The 15356-nt window shown below is 53.0% G+C and overlaps 6 protein-coding genes across 6 annotated transcripts; 2 read left to right on the top strand and 4 right to left on the bottom strand.

Annotated features, from left to right (window-relative positions):
• Nucleotides 1–138: 138 nt before the first annotated feature.
• Nucleotides 139–384, bottom strand: BDR25DRAFT_245831 (ankyrin; the record flags this gene model as incomplete). The annotated part of the gene is made up of 1 exon (XM_033685904.1): nucleotides 139–384. A coding segment is annotated over one exon (246 nt), but the record flags the coding sequence as incomplete, so codon positions are not given.
• Nucleotides 385–671: 287 nt separating this feature from the next.
• Nucleotides 672–1549, bottom strand: BDR25DRAFT_337877 (ras-domain-containing protein; the record flags this gene model as incomplete). Its single annotated transcript, XM_033693230.1, has 3 exons — nucleotides 672–786; nucleotides 887–1416; nucleotides 1469–1549. The coding sequence occupies 3 exons, from the start codon at nucleotides 1547–1549 to the stop codon at nucleotides 756–758; spliced, it is 642 nt and encodes a 213-aa protein (XP_033540170.1). The 3' UTR covers nucleotides 672–755.
• A 1003-nt stretch (nucleotides 1550–2552) lies between these two features.
• On the bottom strand, nucleotides 2553–4649 carry BDR25DRAFT_397188 (serine/threonine-protein phosphatase 6). The gene is made up of 5 exons (XM_033698484.1): nucleotides 4211–4649; nucleotides 3588–4068; nucleotides 3175–3538; nucleotides 3059–3124; nucleotides 2553–3008 (listed from the first exon to the last, which is right to left on the bottom strand). The coding sequence occupies exons 1-5, from the start codon at nucleotides 4365–4367 to the stop codon at nucleotides 2817–2819; spliced, it is 1260 nt and encodes a 419-aa protein (XP_033540169.1). The 5' UTR covers nucleotides 4368–4649; the 3' UTR covers nucleotides 2553–2816.
• Nucleotides 4650–5046: 397 nt separating this feature from the next.
• On the top strand, nucleotides 5047–6992 carry BDR25DRAFT_298104 (uncharacterized protein; the record flags this gene model as incomplete). Its single annotated transcript, XM_033689048.1, has 2 exons — nucleotides 5047–5287; nucleotides 5339–6992. The coding sequence occupies exons 1-2, from the start codon at nucleotides 5052–5054 to the stop codon at nucleotides 6990–6992; spliced, it is 1890 nt and encodes a 629-aa protein (XP_033540168.1). The 5' UTR covers nucleotides 5047–5051.
• A 905-nt stretch (nucleotides 6993–7897) lies between these two features.
• On the bottom strand, nucleotides 7898–9044 carry BDR25DRAFT_329724 (mitochondrial carrier; the record flags this gene model as incomplete). The annotated part of the gene is made up of 2 exons (XM_033692475.1): nucleotides 7898–8854; nucleotides 8952–9044. 2 exons carry the CDS (start codon nucleotides 9042–9044, stop codon nucleotides 7898–7900), a joined length of 1050 nt encoding a protein of 349 aa, XP_033540167.1.
• A 533-nt stretch (nucleotides 9045–9577) lies between these two features.
• Nucleotides 9578–11505, top strand: BDR25DRAFT_307794 (MT-A70-domain-containing protein). The gene has a single exon (XM_033690904.1). The coding sequence runs from the start codon at nucleotides 9795–9797 to the stop codon at nucleotides 11202–11204; it is 1410 nt and encodes a 469-aa protein (XP_033540166.1). The 5' UTR covers nucleotides 9578–9794; the 3' UTR covers nucleotides 11205–11505.
• The last annotated feature ends 3851 nt before the right edge of the window (nucleotides 11506–15356 follow it).

The raw sequence follows: 15356 nt of genomic DNA, 5'->3' as shown, positions 1-15356 counted from the left end.
CGGAGCGACTCCTGATAGCGAAACTTGCTGTTGTAGCCTCATTTCGGTAGCAATGTCCAGCGAGGAAGAAGAACCCTGCGGTGGTTCGTTGGGGCGCAGAGAGATATTGTTTCCACCTTGGAAAAGATCCACATCTGAAGCTCCATTCTTGATAAGTAGATCAATTACGTCGAAGTGACCTCGGTCGAGGGCTGCCTTCAATGCTCGGCCGTACTTGCCTCCATTAAGATTAACGTCGGCGTTTCTGTCTAATAGAAGCCTCACCACCTCCACATTTCCCGCAAAGGCAGCTATCTGTAAAGCGGTACATTCCCCTACTCCTCGACTATCGATTTCAGCTCCATAGTCGTGTAAGAGTGAAGCAAGGTCTGCTTTGCCTATCATTGCTGCTGCATGAAAGCTGCTCCCAAATGGTCCCCCACGTGCATTTACCTCGGCACCCCTCTCCAGAAGCAGCTGAGCAACTTTAGTATGACCTCTCGTAGAAGCAGCAACAAGTGCTGTTCCATACATCCCGCAACTTGTGTCTACAGGCGCCCCTCGACGTAGAAGAACCTTGACGATCTCTGCATGACCTTCGAGAGCAGCCAAGTGAAGGGCCGTGTTGCCTCGAGACTCTCGCGCATTTAGGGCGGCCCCACATTTGAGAAGGAGATTTACAACGTCTAGATGTCCGACAGCTGATGCTGCATGTAGAGCATTGCCCTCCACCCCCGGTTGTGCTTGTATGTTGGCCCCTCTTTCCAAAAGTTTCTTCACTCGGCGCTTATCGTTGCTCTTCGCACACTGGATGAGCATACGATTGAGTGTTTGCTGCCGGATAGCTTCAGCTTCAGGGTCCAAGTCCCAAACTGGCTTGGTCGGCTTGAATAGGTCCTTTAAGGACGATATTGAGAGGCTTCTGGGAGAAAATGGAGATCGTTTGCGGTGTGTCTGAGGCAATTTGGAAGGTATCGATAAGGAAGAAGGGAGTTCTTTGTTGAAGCGACGAATTTCTCGTACTATATCGAAGAAGGTTCGATCGACATTGTTGCATGATTTGGCAGACACTTCAAGGAACCCACAGCCTGCATGCGTGGCGAAAGCCATACCCTCCTGAACGGGCACCTCACGCTCAGAATGCTGGTCGGATTTGTTGCCCACGACCAACATTGGGAAATAATCCCGCTCTTTTACCCGGAGCAGTTGTTCGCGAAAAGCGAATGCCTCTTCAAATGAGACCCGGCTCGTTATACTGTACATGATGATCATGCCTTCGCATGTCCTCATGTATTGTTCTCTCATCGCGGAGTATTCTTCCTGGCCTGCGGTATCGAGAATGTCGAACAGAACAACTTCGCTATCAACGGAGTACTGCTTCCGGTAGGAATCTTCAATTGTCGGATCCAGTTCTGAGAGGAAGTAGCCCCCGACGAACTTCGTCTGGTTTAGAATGGTGTCATAAGTAAAGAAGAGTAGAACGACGTACCTGGATAATGAAGGCCGATTTCCCCACGCCCCCTCCACCCACAACCACTATCTTGTATTCTCTCAAGAACCTTGAAGACATGCCAAGCCAAAAATCTTAGTTTGCAGAAGGCTACCAATGCATATTGTAGATGAACGGTTCAGCAGACTGCGGAAGATTAAGGGTCTGCAGGTTGCAGTCTAATCAACAATGGTGACTTGTATGACTGGAGGGACGTTTAGATGGCCTGAATTCCTGTGGTGCTATGGCAAAGGTGTGGTGGATTTTCCTATTAGGCCCAGCCTAGAGCCTCACAGCAAGGATGTATATGAGGGCAACCTGAGGGCAACCAGCAGCGAACTGGTCGTAGCAGGTTAGAGCTTGGGGGAGAAGGAAGCAGAAGCAGTCCGACGTGTGTTTGGCCCAGATAAGAACCTTTGCAGCCCCCCAGAGCTCATTGACTGCAGCCATAAATAAAATAAGACCACCGATTAACCCCGCCAACCTGAAAGCGAATTTGGTGCTTGCCTGCAAGCACAGCTGACTCAAAATCACGACTCTACATAGGGTGGAATTCATTAAGAAAAATGATTAAAAAAAATTCCTTCACAAGTAATCCTTAATCTACAAACGTATCCAATGTTTTTTCAAAAAGAAGTAAAAAAAAAAAGCGATTGCTCTTTAGAATCGGTCGAAATCACCCTCCTCTTACCCCCATCCCACCCGAACGCGAGTATTCCAGCGCCGCCGTCCACCGGTGAAAACGCGTCTGCAGAATTGCTTCCCTCGACAATAGTTTTCATTGCTTAGGTCCGCCCAGCATCATTAGTTACCTAAATGAGTGGGAAAAACGGACACCACCGGACTCGAACTGGGCTCGCAGTTAAGGTGTTGAAGGAATGTTGGGTAAAGAGATTATGGTGCTCCTTCCGACGAAGACCCGTTACAGGTGAGTTTTGCCGGAAATCTTATTGTTTATATACGCGATTCAGCTAATTACTTTGCATTTCAATCTCACATTTCGGGATTAGCGAGTGTGGAAAGAGGTGAGAGCCATGCGGATCTCGCTGATCACGTCATTTCATCTTGGCGCATCCTTTGCTCTCAATAATCGTACAAGTTCGGATCATGAAGTTATTATACAAGTATCATGAATTCCATGCCTCCATCCATTTATCCATTCCGCCGGGTATTCTCCTCACTCATGAGATGCAAGAATATTTGCATGCAACGTATCCTCTGTGAAATGGTGAAACGGTGAAATGCTGCTTCCAATATTGCCACCAAAAAGGCTCTACCCCGCCGTCTATCCTTCCTGCGTGACATTCAAGACATCGCCTTTGCGCAAACGCACACACTATGGAAAGTATTAGAGGAAGTATTCACCACGCGTCCCTCTTCCTGCGGGGACAGCTCGTCGGTGGTCCGGCACGGCGCTAAAAATTTGGAACTCAGGCTTCAGGGTTTCGTTCAGATTCATGATCGAGGCTACGTTGCCGCAGCGATAGCAATAGTTAGGCGCAGACCAAACGGTGACGACATCATGATTTTTGAAGTGATACTGCTGTGTGTGAGTGGGCGATGGTCGATTGGGTTGGGAATGAGAAGTACCTTGTAGCCTTCATTGACTAGCTGATGCGCGCGAGCAATGAGTTGTAGCCCATTTACATGGTTAAACTGCGATGTTGCTTAGTTTTTGCCAGAGAACGCGGATATGGGCATCTAACCTCTGAAGATACTTTGTCCCCAAAGAGCCAACCAGCGCCTCGAGGGGACACGGCCCAGGTATCAACATCCTCAGGGTCACTCCAAACCAGGTCACAAAATGCGCCCTCATGGGGTATCTCTTGGGCTCTAGCAACTACACGGATTTGGTCCAGAGTCCTAATCTCAGGACTCAGTCCACCGTGCACGCACAACACCTTGCCATCTACGATGGCAGCCAAAGCGAGGAAGTCAAAGACTTGGCAGCATGCTTTCCAGACTGACGCATTTCCATACTTGGTCTGACATTCTTCATAGAACCCGTAGACCTGGGTGATCTGACGAGACTCGTGATTGCCGCGGACAAGCGTGACTCGGTCGGGGTATCTGGAACTGTGAGTATGGGTGCAACTCCCCCGGTCTCATTCGCACTCACTTGGCCTTTAAGCACATTAGTAGCGTGAAGGTCTCTAAGCTGAAGTAGCCTCGATCTACGAAATCTCCGAGGAAGATGTAGTTCTGCTGGCCGTTGCCGCTGGAGCCGGACATGTTTCTCCTCGACCCAGCCTCCGACTCGTCCTCGGTACTTCGTCTTCCAGTTATGCTTCTGCTCCGGCCTCTTGGTTCCTCCTCGTCTTCTTCCTCATCGCCTTCTCCTTCATTCGGGCTGGCTGGCCCGGTGTAGTTGCTATCAGCTTGGAATCTTCTCTTCATCTTCCGCTTTGCCTTTGGATCTGTGATAGTGGTCGGGGGCTCAATGTCTGCAGCGCTGATAGTTTTTGTGGGTACAGTGGGGGCCACTGGAGTATCGTTGGGCATTCCACCAGCGACACGGAAGAGCTCGAGAAGGTCATAGAACTGGCCATGGATGTCGCCACAGACAGTTACGGGCGTCCGGACTGGTTGGATGTTGGATTCTGTAAGTAGAACAGGTTAGATGAGAGAAGTCCAGACATGAGGTTGCAGCCACGAAGGTCGTAAGACATTAGGATTATGCAACGGCCGTGGGGAAAGACTTGGAACGGCGCCTTCATGGACCACTCGGCGGGGACATCTTACCTTCCATCAAACACTCTTTTACAATTTCGCACAGACGCTTCATGTCCGCCTCTGGCAGGTATTTGCACTGCTTTGCTTGCTCCAGCCATTCATCAGGCCCCGCTCCCTTGGAGAGGCGTGCGGGGCCGGGCTGCGGGACATCGCTGTCTTTGCCCATGATTCAAAAAGCCCGATTTAGCTGTCGATCCTGAAACCCAGCCGTTAGAAAGAAGGAATGCACAGTTGAAGAAGCGCCAATGGTTGTAGGAAGGGTGTCAGTGGTATGGCAGAGGGGATTATCAAGCGTGACGTAGGGAATTTCTGCGATAGCATGAGTCGCACTCGATGTGAAGAGGGAGGAGGCGACAATGCAGGGCACAGCAGTTCGTTCAGCAGCGACAGGGTCGGGTACGCATGATGAGGTGGGAGAAGGGTGGGCCAGTCGCCTCGAAGGTTGCGGTCGGTGGCAGCTGCACCTGAGCGTGGCCCTCGGGCGCTTGCCCGAGTTCGCGCGTTCTGCCACTTAGCGAAGGCGGAGAGGGGGGTTTATTGACATCAGCATCACAGTGTGCGGCGCCGCGCCTTTCTTTCTTTCACGGTGAGCTCCTGCATGAGAAGCATCCGCGCTCCGTTTGCCTCCCCGACCCAGTTGCGCTGGAGCTGCCAGTCTCCTCGATCCCGCCTGCCCATGTCCGACAGCACCCTCCTTCCCCTGCTCCCGCTGCTCTCACTGCTCCCACTGCTCCCACTGCTCCCACTGCTCCCAAAGACTGCACCGGCTGGATCATATCTAAACAGCTCGAGCCCCTCTCCTCCGCATTCCTGACACCTTTATCGCCTGCATTGCACCGCCGTCCCTCCAATGGCCCCCCCGACCGGTGTCAACGGGGTCCTGCCCGTCACGGTGCTGCAGAAGAATGCCCCCGCCTCTGCACCCCGCGGTCCAAAAGCTGCTTCACCGCGGCTGAAGCTTGTCCTACGCAGGCTCCCCCCCGGCCTCACCAAGACCGAATTTGAGACCGCTCTAGGAGACGAGTGGAAGCCAGGTTCAGGCAAGGTCGACTGGATGGTCTACAAGAAGGGCAAGATCTCGAAAGAGTACGTGTGTCCCGCCCCTTCCCTCTTCGGACATGACTAAAGCAATGGCAGCGCGGCCAAACCGTCCAGGCCCTCTCGGGCGTATTTCCATGTCATATCGCAGTCTCATGTCACCCCCCTCGGCGATCACGTCCGCCAGGCCTCCTTCAACGATGCTGCCAAATCCCACCAGGACAATGCCCTTATCGGCCCGCCTGTGCTCGAGTTCTCGCCCTACCACCGCATACCGGGAGGACGGAGGCGGAATGATGCTCGCCAGGGCCTGATTGACCAAGACCAAGAGTTCAAGGACTTCCTCGAGAGCCTTACTAATCCTGTCACCAAACCAAGCGCAGTGGATGTCGCTGAGGGTCATAAAGAGGAGAAGGTCACAACTACTCCTCTGATTGAAGCCCTCAGGGAGAAGAAAGCTAACAAGGACAAGCCTAGTAAGACGGCTGCTAAACATGGGCGTGGAGAATCGAAAGAGGATCCCTCGGAAAAGAAAATCTTAGCCAAGGCCGGCAAGGATGCTGCATCGGCCTCGGGAGACAAGAGCAGGAGACTCAGCAAGGCAGAGAAAGCAGCGAAGGAAGCCGTCAAGGTCCTCAACAAGGAGGCTTCCGCGTCCAAAGACGGAACCCTGACCTCAACCGAGAAGACTGCCCCAGGTGCACCCTCCCCCGCCCCGGAACGCAAGCGTGGAAACGTGAGCATCGCAAAATCGATGCTCCAACGTGACCTTGGCCTTGGACCCGGCCCCAATCGTCGTCGAGGCACGAAGCGAGAAGTAACACCCGCTGTCCAGGAATCTGGTCTGAAATCCGAAGAGACAACAGCTGGCAAGCAGAAGGGGAAGGAGGCCCCAGCTCTCGCTGCTGCCGCTGCCGCATTAATTACAGAGAAGACTGCCCCCACATCTCCAAAGAAGGAAAATCCTCGCCCAACGCGGGCTGAACGTCGCGCGTACAAGGCTTCCTTGGCAGACATAACAAACAGCAACAAGACTCCCGGGGAGAACTCGAAGGCGCAGGCCAAGGCTGCTCCCCCTGCTCCCACGATTCTCAAAAAGCCGCAAGGTGTGCAAATCCCCACGACCCCCAAGGGTTCAGCTGCCACACGTGTACCACCCACTGAACCGGCCGCCACGAGGGCCCCGGCCTCCCAACCGCAATCCGCCACAGCCAAGAGTGAGATATCAAAACCATCCCGTCCCCAAGCCCCCACGGCCTCACAATCCTCAGCTGCTTCCCCAGTGCCTACCCCCACAGGCCGTCAAGCGTTTTTGAAACACGCCAATGCGTCCCAGGGCATTACCGAGCCGCTGATCGAAGAGGCATTGAAGGCTTTCGGAGCCATTGAGAAAGTGGAGATTGACAAGCGCAAGGGGTTTGCCTATGTGGACTTCGTCGAAGCGGAAAGCCTGCAAAAAGCCATCGCAGCAAGCCCAGTCAGAGTTGCTCAGGGAGCCGTTCAGGTCTTAGAGAGGAAAGAGAAGGTTGTGAGGAGACAGCCTCACCCAGGGCCTCATGGACCTCCAACGGGACCAGCACGTGGCGGCCGTGGCGGTTTCCCAGGGCGTGGGAGGGGAAGGGGTGGAGCGCGGGGCGGAGGACATGTTGCAGCGGCTCCCACGGCCAGTGCTAGTGATACAGTGGCTGCTCCACCGACCACGAGCGCGGCGCCTGCACCAGCGCCTCCGGCTATCAGTGAGGCCGCGACTTGAGAGTCTCCTTGGAAGAGGAGTCTCGGTTCCTGGTATCTGGTGCTCGTGGAGACCCCACGAACGGTATTTCGACCAACCGGGATAGGAGATCGGAGACGGCATTCGATTGCTCGATACGAACCCCCCACACCACTCTACACATCACATGGACCTTGTGGTCGGGCATGAACTATCACGACATCTGATAGCAGGAGGCTACTTTGAATAATGGCTCTATTGCGCCTTTTGTCCCCCTACGTGTCCTACAAGTATGGCATGATACAGAGAAACATATTACCTGCTCACACTGGGATCAGATGATTGGGTATTGAGGGATTGGAAGCCTGTCATATCAGATTAGATGACATCAGATCAGATTACTCAGGGGCATAGCTCGGGCCAGTATTTATTCGAATCGAAGAACGGCTGGTACGATGAAGGTTACCTACCTATCTGCCTATGAAGTAGATAGTCCACCCGCATACTATGCAAGACAGTTCAATATTTGCCTGCTACTCAGATGCACGCACGCTGTCTTAACCAGGAAGGTCATAAAACGCGATATTCGATTTAATGCGAAGGAAAACCGCTTGAACGGATGCGTGTGTATGTACATCTGTGATGATATAGCAGATCCTGCTCTCGTACCCAAAATGCTTACTCATGTGTGTTAAACGACACCGCGGATTCTGTCGTGTCTAGCCCGCTCATCTTCCTATATAGAAGACGGGGCATGATCCAAACCAAGCCGAAACCCAACCCCCAAAATAAACGCCAATGCTAACGTAGTCAAAGCAATCCATTCCCCACCCCACCCCCTGGAAGTCCCATCCCGAGCCCGGTCAAGTTGTGCAACAACGCTCTGAATTCCCCATCCTATCCCATCTCGATTCTCCGTCAATCTGATATGCCGTGACATGCTGCCATCAAATCCCCAGATAATACTTCCCCCTCTCATACACATAAAAGCTCGTCGCCACCATTGGCACCACTTTAACATACCCAATCGTCAACCCGACAAAAAATCCCCTCCATCCCCGCTCCAACCAAATCCTCCTCGTCGTCTCCGCAATACTCAGCCGATGCCCGTCACCCACCACACCCCCTACCTGCATTCTCCGCCGAATGACTTCAAGTGGATACGACACCGTCTGCGAGATAAACCCGGCGAACCCGCCCGTCCCGAGCTCGGCCCAGTACCGCAGTTGTGCGGGTTTGTGGTCTGTGGTTGCGGATTCTTCACGCGAGGTGTTGGGTAGGGTGGTGAAGGGCGCCAGGAGCGGGTGGCGCATGAAATCAGACATGGTGTCGTGGGCGAGGAAACTCGCGCCGGCGTAGGGCAGCATGCCGAGGAGCGTGGGCGTGAATCCGCGGAAGAAGTTCGAGAGACCGTGGCGCAGGGTTACGTGTTCAAAAACAGTACCAGCGGTTGCGGAAACAGGGTTGGATGGGTGGTGGATTGTTGGCGGGGGATGCTCGTTGTAGATTTTGCGGCAAATGGAGCGGAGGGTTGAGCGGTGCGTCTGTCGGGTTTCAAAGGCGAGGCGTACGCGGATGACTTCGAGGGGGTAGGTGAAGAAGACGGAGACCATGCCTGCCATGGAGCCGGAGATGAAGCGTCGGCTGGGGGTTTCTTGGTGCTTGTTGCGGATGATGCGGGCGCGAATTTGTTCATATGCGAGGAATTTGATGCCGGCGTAGGGGAAGATGCGGAGCAGGGTTGCAGAATGGCCTTTGAAGAGCCCGCGGATGCCGCTAGTTAGGTAGATGTCTTTCATGGCGATGGGGACGCCCGTCCATGAGCCAGCGTATTTCGCGAAGTTGGGGTTGGAGGTCTGGAAGAGGATTTTTACTCTGTCTAATGGTCCGACGACGGTTTTGGCCTGCGCATGCCGCTGGTTAGTGTCTCCATCCTGCTCCTCAAAGCTGGTGTTTACAATGTAGAGTCTAGAAGGAGAAGGGCAGTGGAGGACGACGTACAGCACACCCGGCCATCCCCCCCGCAAAGCCGGTCTTCATGACATACTCCGGACTCCTTTTGTCTACCTTCCGCTGCGGCTGCACACTCCTCATCTTGTCCTTCTGCGACGCCAGCGCTGCATCATTGGGAGGGCATAGTGGCGACTGCCGTTTTGTAGGTGGTGCGGGCGTGGCGGTGGTGAATGTTTGAATGGTGGTTGTCATGGTTCGGGAATGTTCATGGTCGCCCAGGATGGCTCGAGGGCATCCTGGTCGCTAAGTTTAATTGTTTTTGTTGCGTTGCGAGCGTGCGATTCACGGTGGCGCCATGCAGCAGATAGCAGGAGCGTATTCAGGTGAAGGCAGAGATTGGCTTGCTAGGGGGATATCATGGTAGTGAAGTGAAAGCGGTGCTGGGGACAGATGAAGACGGCGTGCTGTCGGGACTTCTAACGGCATGACGTTGGTTGCCGAGGATCTGAAATCCATGGATGCGCTGGTCCAGGCTCCTCCCTGCGCTTGGCGAACCGATGCAAAGCGAAAGGATTCCACTCCACTGTTTTCTGCAAACAGCAACAGAACACCTGACTGACTGGAACTTCATCATGGGGAGCCCGCGAAAGAAGCTGAAGACGCCCGACGCGGTTGAAGATGATAGTCAGCTGCCAGCGTTCAGCTTAGAAGACTGCAGTGCTGTACGCTCGGCTTCACTACCTACAAATTCACTGAGGTTGGTATACCTTCTGTTCTTCACTTGTGATTCCGATCTCTCGGTCGTATGGCTTTCGTTTCTTCTCAGACCCTTCCGGCCCTTTTCATCCCGTTCACCACCGAGAACAGCTGACTGTTCTCAACTCTAGGGATATGGACGGTCCGCAGATGAAAGAACTTCCGGCGGCGACACGGACCGCCATCTTATACCAGAACGAAGAACGTGACGTTACTCTCATTGACATCCCGACTTCCATTGCTCTAGCCCAAGGCAGTTCTGGCATTCTCCGTTCTATACCAGCCCTGGAAGAGCCATTCGCCATTACGAATGAGCCCAGAACAGCAAGGGCTGCGAAAGCCTATGGTGCGGACAGCATCACTAGCCCGGAGCTCCATGCATCCTTCAGCGCCGACATCTCGAAAGCGCTTGCGGAAATCCACGCCCATGTCTCAGGACCATGGTGTGCACCACGCAAGCTAATGGCCCAAGTACCACAGCCTAGGAACTCCGACATGGACATCGATGATCCAGAGAAGGAGCTGGAAGCACGGTTGAGGGAGTGGAGTGCAAGCAAGGGAGATGATGAAGCACCCGCATTCGATTTCACAAAGATGATGGCTGCGCTCGACACCAGCTCCGACCCGAATGCAACGTCGAGTGAGGAAGCTGTTGCACGTCGCTGGGAGATGTCGTACCGGCCTGCACGCGAGAGCACAAAGTGTACACGGGAAAATGAAAATGAATCTAGGCATGAACCTAGACGAACAGTAAAGGAACCTTGGATATCTTCTTTTCACAATGCGGACAACTCTGCAGTAGATGTTACCATTTCTGAGACTGTACCTCTAACTCGAGAATACCGTTTCAAGATCCCACCCCATTCCACACTCTGTCTCAGCGACTCCTGGCATTCCGAAGACTTCCGTGTATCCTTCCGTGAACTAACCGCCGAGCACAAACTTCCCCGCCACTTCAACTTCATCTTACTAGACCCACCATGGCCGAACCGATCTGTCAAGCGCAAGAACGCCTACGCTAACCAATATGGCAACCATGCCTTGCAGAAGATGTTGGGCCGAATGGACCTGGATACTTACCTCGAGCACAACGGCATCGTGGGAATCTGGATCACCAACAAATCTTCGCTTCGCGACTACGTACTGGGTCCCGGCGGCTTCTTCGACAAACTCAACGTAGCCTTCTTTGAGGAATGGCTGTGGATTAAAACTACGGCTAAAGGCAAGCCCATGTTCACCCTTAGCAGTCTTCTCCGTAAGCCATACGAAGTTTTGCTTTTAGGTCGCGCAGCACCAAACGCATGGACAAAAATGCGGCATGCTGAGAGGATCAAGAGGAGAGTTATTGCAGCCGTGCCGGACATCCACTCGCGGAAACCGTGTTTGAAGGAATTGATCGAGCCGCTGATGCCCGATAAGAGCGATTACAGCGCGCTGGAGATCTTCTCGAGGTATTTGGTGGAAGGCTGGACGGCTTGGGGTAATGAGGTTATCAAGTTCAACTGGGAGGACTATTGGGCTGATGAGATGGAGAGTGAAGGATGAAGAGTATGTAGAGTCTCCATGACCCAGGCTATTGCTTGGCTTAGTGCAATCGTTAATGGTAATTACCACAAACGGTATGCGGGACTGCATCCGAGGCTTTGGCGAGGTTTTCTTCATTTTCCCACTGTGGGCCGCACGGACGGGTTCAACGGGTGTGCACATGCATTTCCCTGTTTGGGTGGAGAACACCCGGCAATTCATCACAAGCTTCGCGGGGCCTCACTCTCCAGCTGCTTCTGCAAGGTCCATGGCCCACATGTATTTTACTACACACCCGGGCAGTATCCCAGAAGAATCAAACGTTCCCTCGGTTCGAGGCTCCAGAAAGCCGACGAGCCGTGAAATTTCAGAAACCGAGATTCCTGCGAAGAGCCTCGGAAGCCAGATCTGTTGCCGGCATTTCTTGTCCCTGTCTGCTGCAAGGCTGGCTCGCACGCATAATTCTGCCATTTGCCGGACCCACTTTTGGAATGCCCGGAGCTGGAAGCTGTGGACGGAGTACAGGTGCCTGAGTTATTTTGATACCTCGCCAGAAGTGGGACGCATTTGCCTTTTTGTCAAAAGTGGACACGGGAAAATTAATGTGGTTGTGGAATTGAGGCTTCAAGTTGGGGTTGCCCACTCTCTACGCTCAGATGTTAGGTAGCAGTGGGCACGAATTCAATTCTGCGCATGTGATAAACCCTCCCGCCTTGATCGCGACATTCCATTTTACGCAGGCTACGGCGGTTGAGCTAGAAGTTTAGTCTGCGCGCTTTCATGAGGGTCGTGAATAAGGCAGGTGGGTGGGTTGGCAGATGACATCCATTCTCATCCCGAAGAATTGTCGCTGGGGTTCCGTGACAGAGGCGGGTGGTGGGTGGACTGCCCACGCGGGGCTCGGGGCTCTTCCGCTTGCATAGGCGGGCACGGGATGGGATGCAAAGGATTGACACATCGGGAACGGTGAATCGTGCGAAAGGCTTTGCGTCGTATTTGTGGTCCGTTATCGGCGGTTGAAGGAGAATTCTGCTTGAAGCTTGCTGGAGCTTGAGGGAGGGGTAGAGGCAGAGGCGAAGGCAGAGGCTGAGAAGAAGACAGCTCACTTGCCTTGACTTGACAGCTCACCTCTTCCCTCGCAATCACACAGAAACAGGAGACATCCATCCTGCAGTTTCCACGGATCTATGCCGGGCGACACTCGTTCATCCCCAGTTCCACGACATACGAACCTACACGTTACCGCAGATATTGGGATAGCTGCCGACTAAAAATGACAACGTAGCACTGAGATTCACCGCCTCCGAACGTGATTTTGCTGACTGTTGTGCGACACACAAATATCGAAAAGTCCGTATCCATCCAGTGTCTATCGTCAGCCTTACCTACACTGAGCAGGAAATCATACGCTGCGATGCGCTTTCCGTATATAGCAGTTGCTTGCTGTCCTTTCCATGGCATGCTAATCTGTCATCGCGACGTTGCAACCCTACTCTATCTATGTCGTCATCGCGCTATGCTTGTGTAGCGCTGGAGGAGCAAAACCGCTGACAGCTATCAAACCTGTCCATTATCCATCAACACCACTGAAGTGGCGTGGATGTGGGCTTTGGCGCAGCGGCTGCACCTTGAACTCCGCTTCCTTCCCATCCCTCCCGTGCGGGAGGGAGTAAGCATATGCATGTAAGAGGGCGGCGTTCATTGCTGTTAGAGTGGATCCTCCCTCCACGCCGTCGGAGTTGGACGTCTTGAAGTTGGTGTTTCGCGGGTAATCCTCCTGAGGCAGGAGTTGGAGTGTGGCGTGGGAGGGTATTATCGATATCTGTCCAGTGTCCGTCTTATCGCGGGGCAATGTGCACCGAGGACATCTCCGCGGTAAGAGGTTTGAAGGTCTCGACACTGTTGATGGTGTTGATCCTTGATCACGGCATGAAAAGAAAGCATGAAATCGAATGTAACGGCTTGCTAGACATCTGATAACAGTTGTTCCAGACCATTTTGTGTTTTCATCTGCCTACGAGCTAAAGATGCAATAACAACTCCTAAAACACCCTCGAGAGATGAACACCGTCACCTAAGGCAGAAGCGACGGGTGAGGCATTAGCTGAGCAGTCCCAACGTTGACAAGGTTCACGAAAACTCATATCAGTTAAGGATCGGATCGCGTTCAAGAGTGGAGGGCTTGAAAATGGTGTGCTTAGCTTCCGTGTCTAGCTTCAAGGTGCCCAAGAATCGAACCAGGGTAGCTCATTGTAAAACGCGGAGAAGAGATAAAGATTCGGTCTCTCTTGAATTTCTTCTTCGTTTAGCAGGGACCAGATAATGTTCGAGACCGTTGCTTCAAGCTGCGGGAAGCTGAATAGAGGTGAAACTATCAGCTCATACGAGAAGGTCATGAAAAGGAAATAACCAATCTTTCCTTGTCCTTCTCGATCGAGGGGCTGAATCCCTTACCAACCAAAGATAGAGGCTTCATTTTGGAACCATGTTAGCACGATTCGAGTTATTCGAGCCTTTTCAGTTTCACTCGAAAGATGCGTCCACCTTCGTCGCGATATGATTGGCCTGAAGCATGAATCTAGGTTTCCGTGCTAAGAAGAACCATCTGACTCAAGCTTAACGCTCTTCCTCAGGATTGGAGGAACAACGGAGCATCAACCTTTCATCCGAACTTTGGCCCTCAGCTGTGACAGCATCTGGCCTCAAGGCAAAACGACCGCCCTAAAGGAAGTTGCAAGCCTGAAATTGAAATCCTAGTAGCGAGTGGATAAAAGTGACCTTTTCTTCGTCGTTCAACGCTCGCGTAAACCTTGCTTTCGTGCAGTGACCGGGTTCGAGGCTTAAGTATTCCGGGGTCGTATAACCCTAGTTACGGAGCATATTCAAAGAATTTTCCACGGGCCTTCTGGGGAATGAACGGATATTTGGAAGGAGGCAAAAGTTGGCGCATCTCATCTCCAGCAGAGAGACCGTCCCCAGAATCTCGGTCCGCGAAAACGTGGCCATCAAAACGGGGGAACATGGTCGCTCACCGGCTGAATTTAGGAACATGAAATGAGGCTGAGTCCTGAACGGGAATTTAGAAGACTTGCCCGCAGTGAGATTTGAAATGAGATGCGCATTTTAAAGTTTGGGTTTTTGGTGCCCGACACGCTCACTGCGCACGTTGCTGACCGCAGATGAGTTTGCAGTTAATCCGGACATTGCAGCCTCTACTCAGCCTTGTGATAGTATTGAGGCCACGCAATCCAATCGTGGCATTCCTAATTTTGATGATGGCGGCACAGAGTCTCAAGGGCTGCCATATTCTTGCTTGGTCTGTTCGAGTCGCCGAGGATCTAAAGTTGTCTCCTTCTCACCGAATCTTGGTGCGGACGACCGAAAGATGCTCCAGCAAGGTTTTGTGTCTGGTGGCAATGTACGATTCAGGCGCCGCGGAGAATCGTCTTCCCTAACATTTTCGTACCATGGTGAGGAGCAGCGGAAGGACTAGAATTTGAGTCGGAGACGAAAAAGAGTGGACTGGACCTTGAGACCGCCCAGAGTTGCATGTGATGGTCACTAATGTACCCCAGGTTCCAGTGTTTTCCGGCTAAACTTCGATACACGACGAAGGCACTCGGACTCTCTTTCCCGCTGGGGACTGTTCCTTTCAGGCTTCAGGAAGGTTTGTGTTTCGTTTCATCTCTGGACTTTCCGTGGGCTTGTTCGGGCGCGGTCCGCAACCCTGATTTCGCCACGAAAATCAGGATACGTGGACGGTAGCCAACAACAAACAGGAGAACAACGAGGAGGTGGCACATGCAAGATGATGGTGATACTGCAATGGATCAGGCTTCAGGGCGGCGAACAGAGTGCCTCGCCGTGGACTTGGACGTGTCACTGGCTCGCGGGCGCGCAGGCTGCTGGCAAATTGGAGACGTTTGCAGAGTGCGGCGAGAAATCACAAGGCGGAAATACGGATTTGGAAGCCGTCAGCCGGACAGCACTTTTGACAACCCTTTTTGGTTTCCAAACGTCCGGCAAAATGCGCGGGATGAGGGTGGCAGCCCTCCCACAGATACCCGAGGGATGATCTCCAGCCCTGTAGACTAAGCTGATCTCAGGCAAGGAGGAAGCTTAGTCGAAATGCGGAGGTGGGTGAGAGTCGGAAACAGTCGCGAATTTCCCCCT

This window comes from Lindgomyces ingoldianus (genome assembly GCF_010093535.1).
Source record: "Lindgomyces ingoldianus strain ATCC 200398 unplaced genomic scaffold BDR25scaffold_60, whole genome shotgun sequence".
NCBI lineage: Eukaryota > Fungi > Ascomycota > Dothideomycetes > Pleosporales > Lindgomycetaceae > Lindgomyces > Lindgomyces ingoldianus.
Note: the sequence above shows the minus strand (reverse complement) of the source record. Positions and strands in the feature narration are given on the sequence as shown.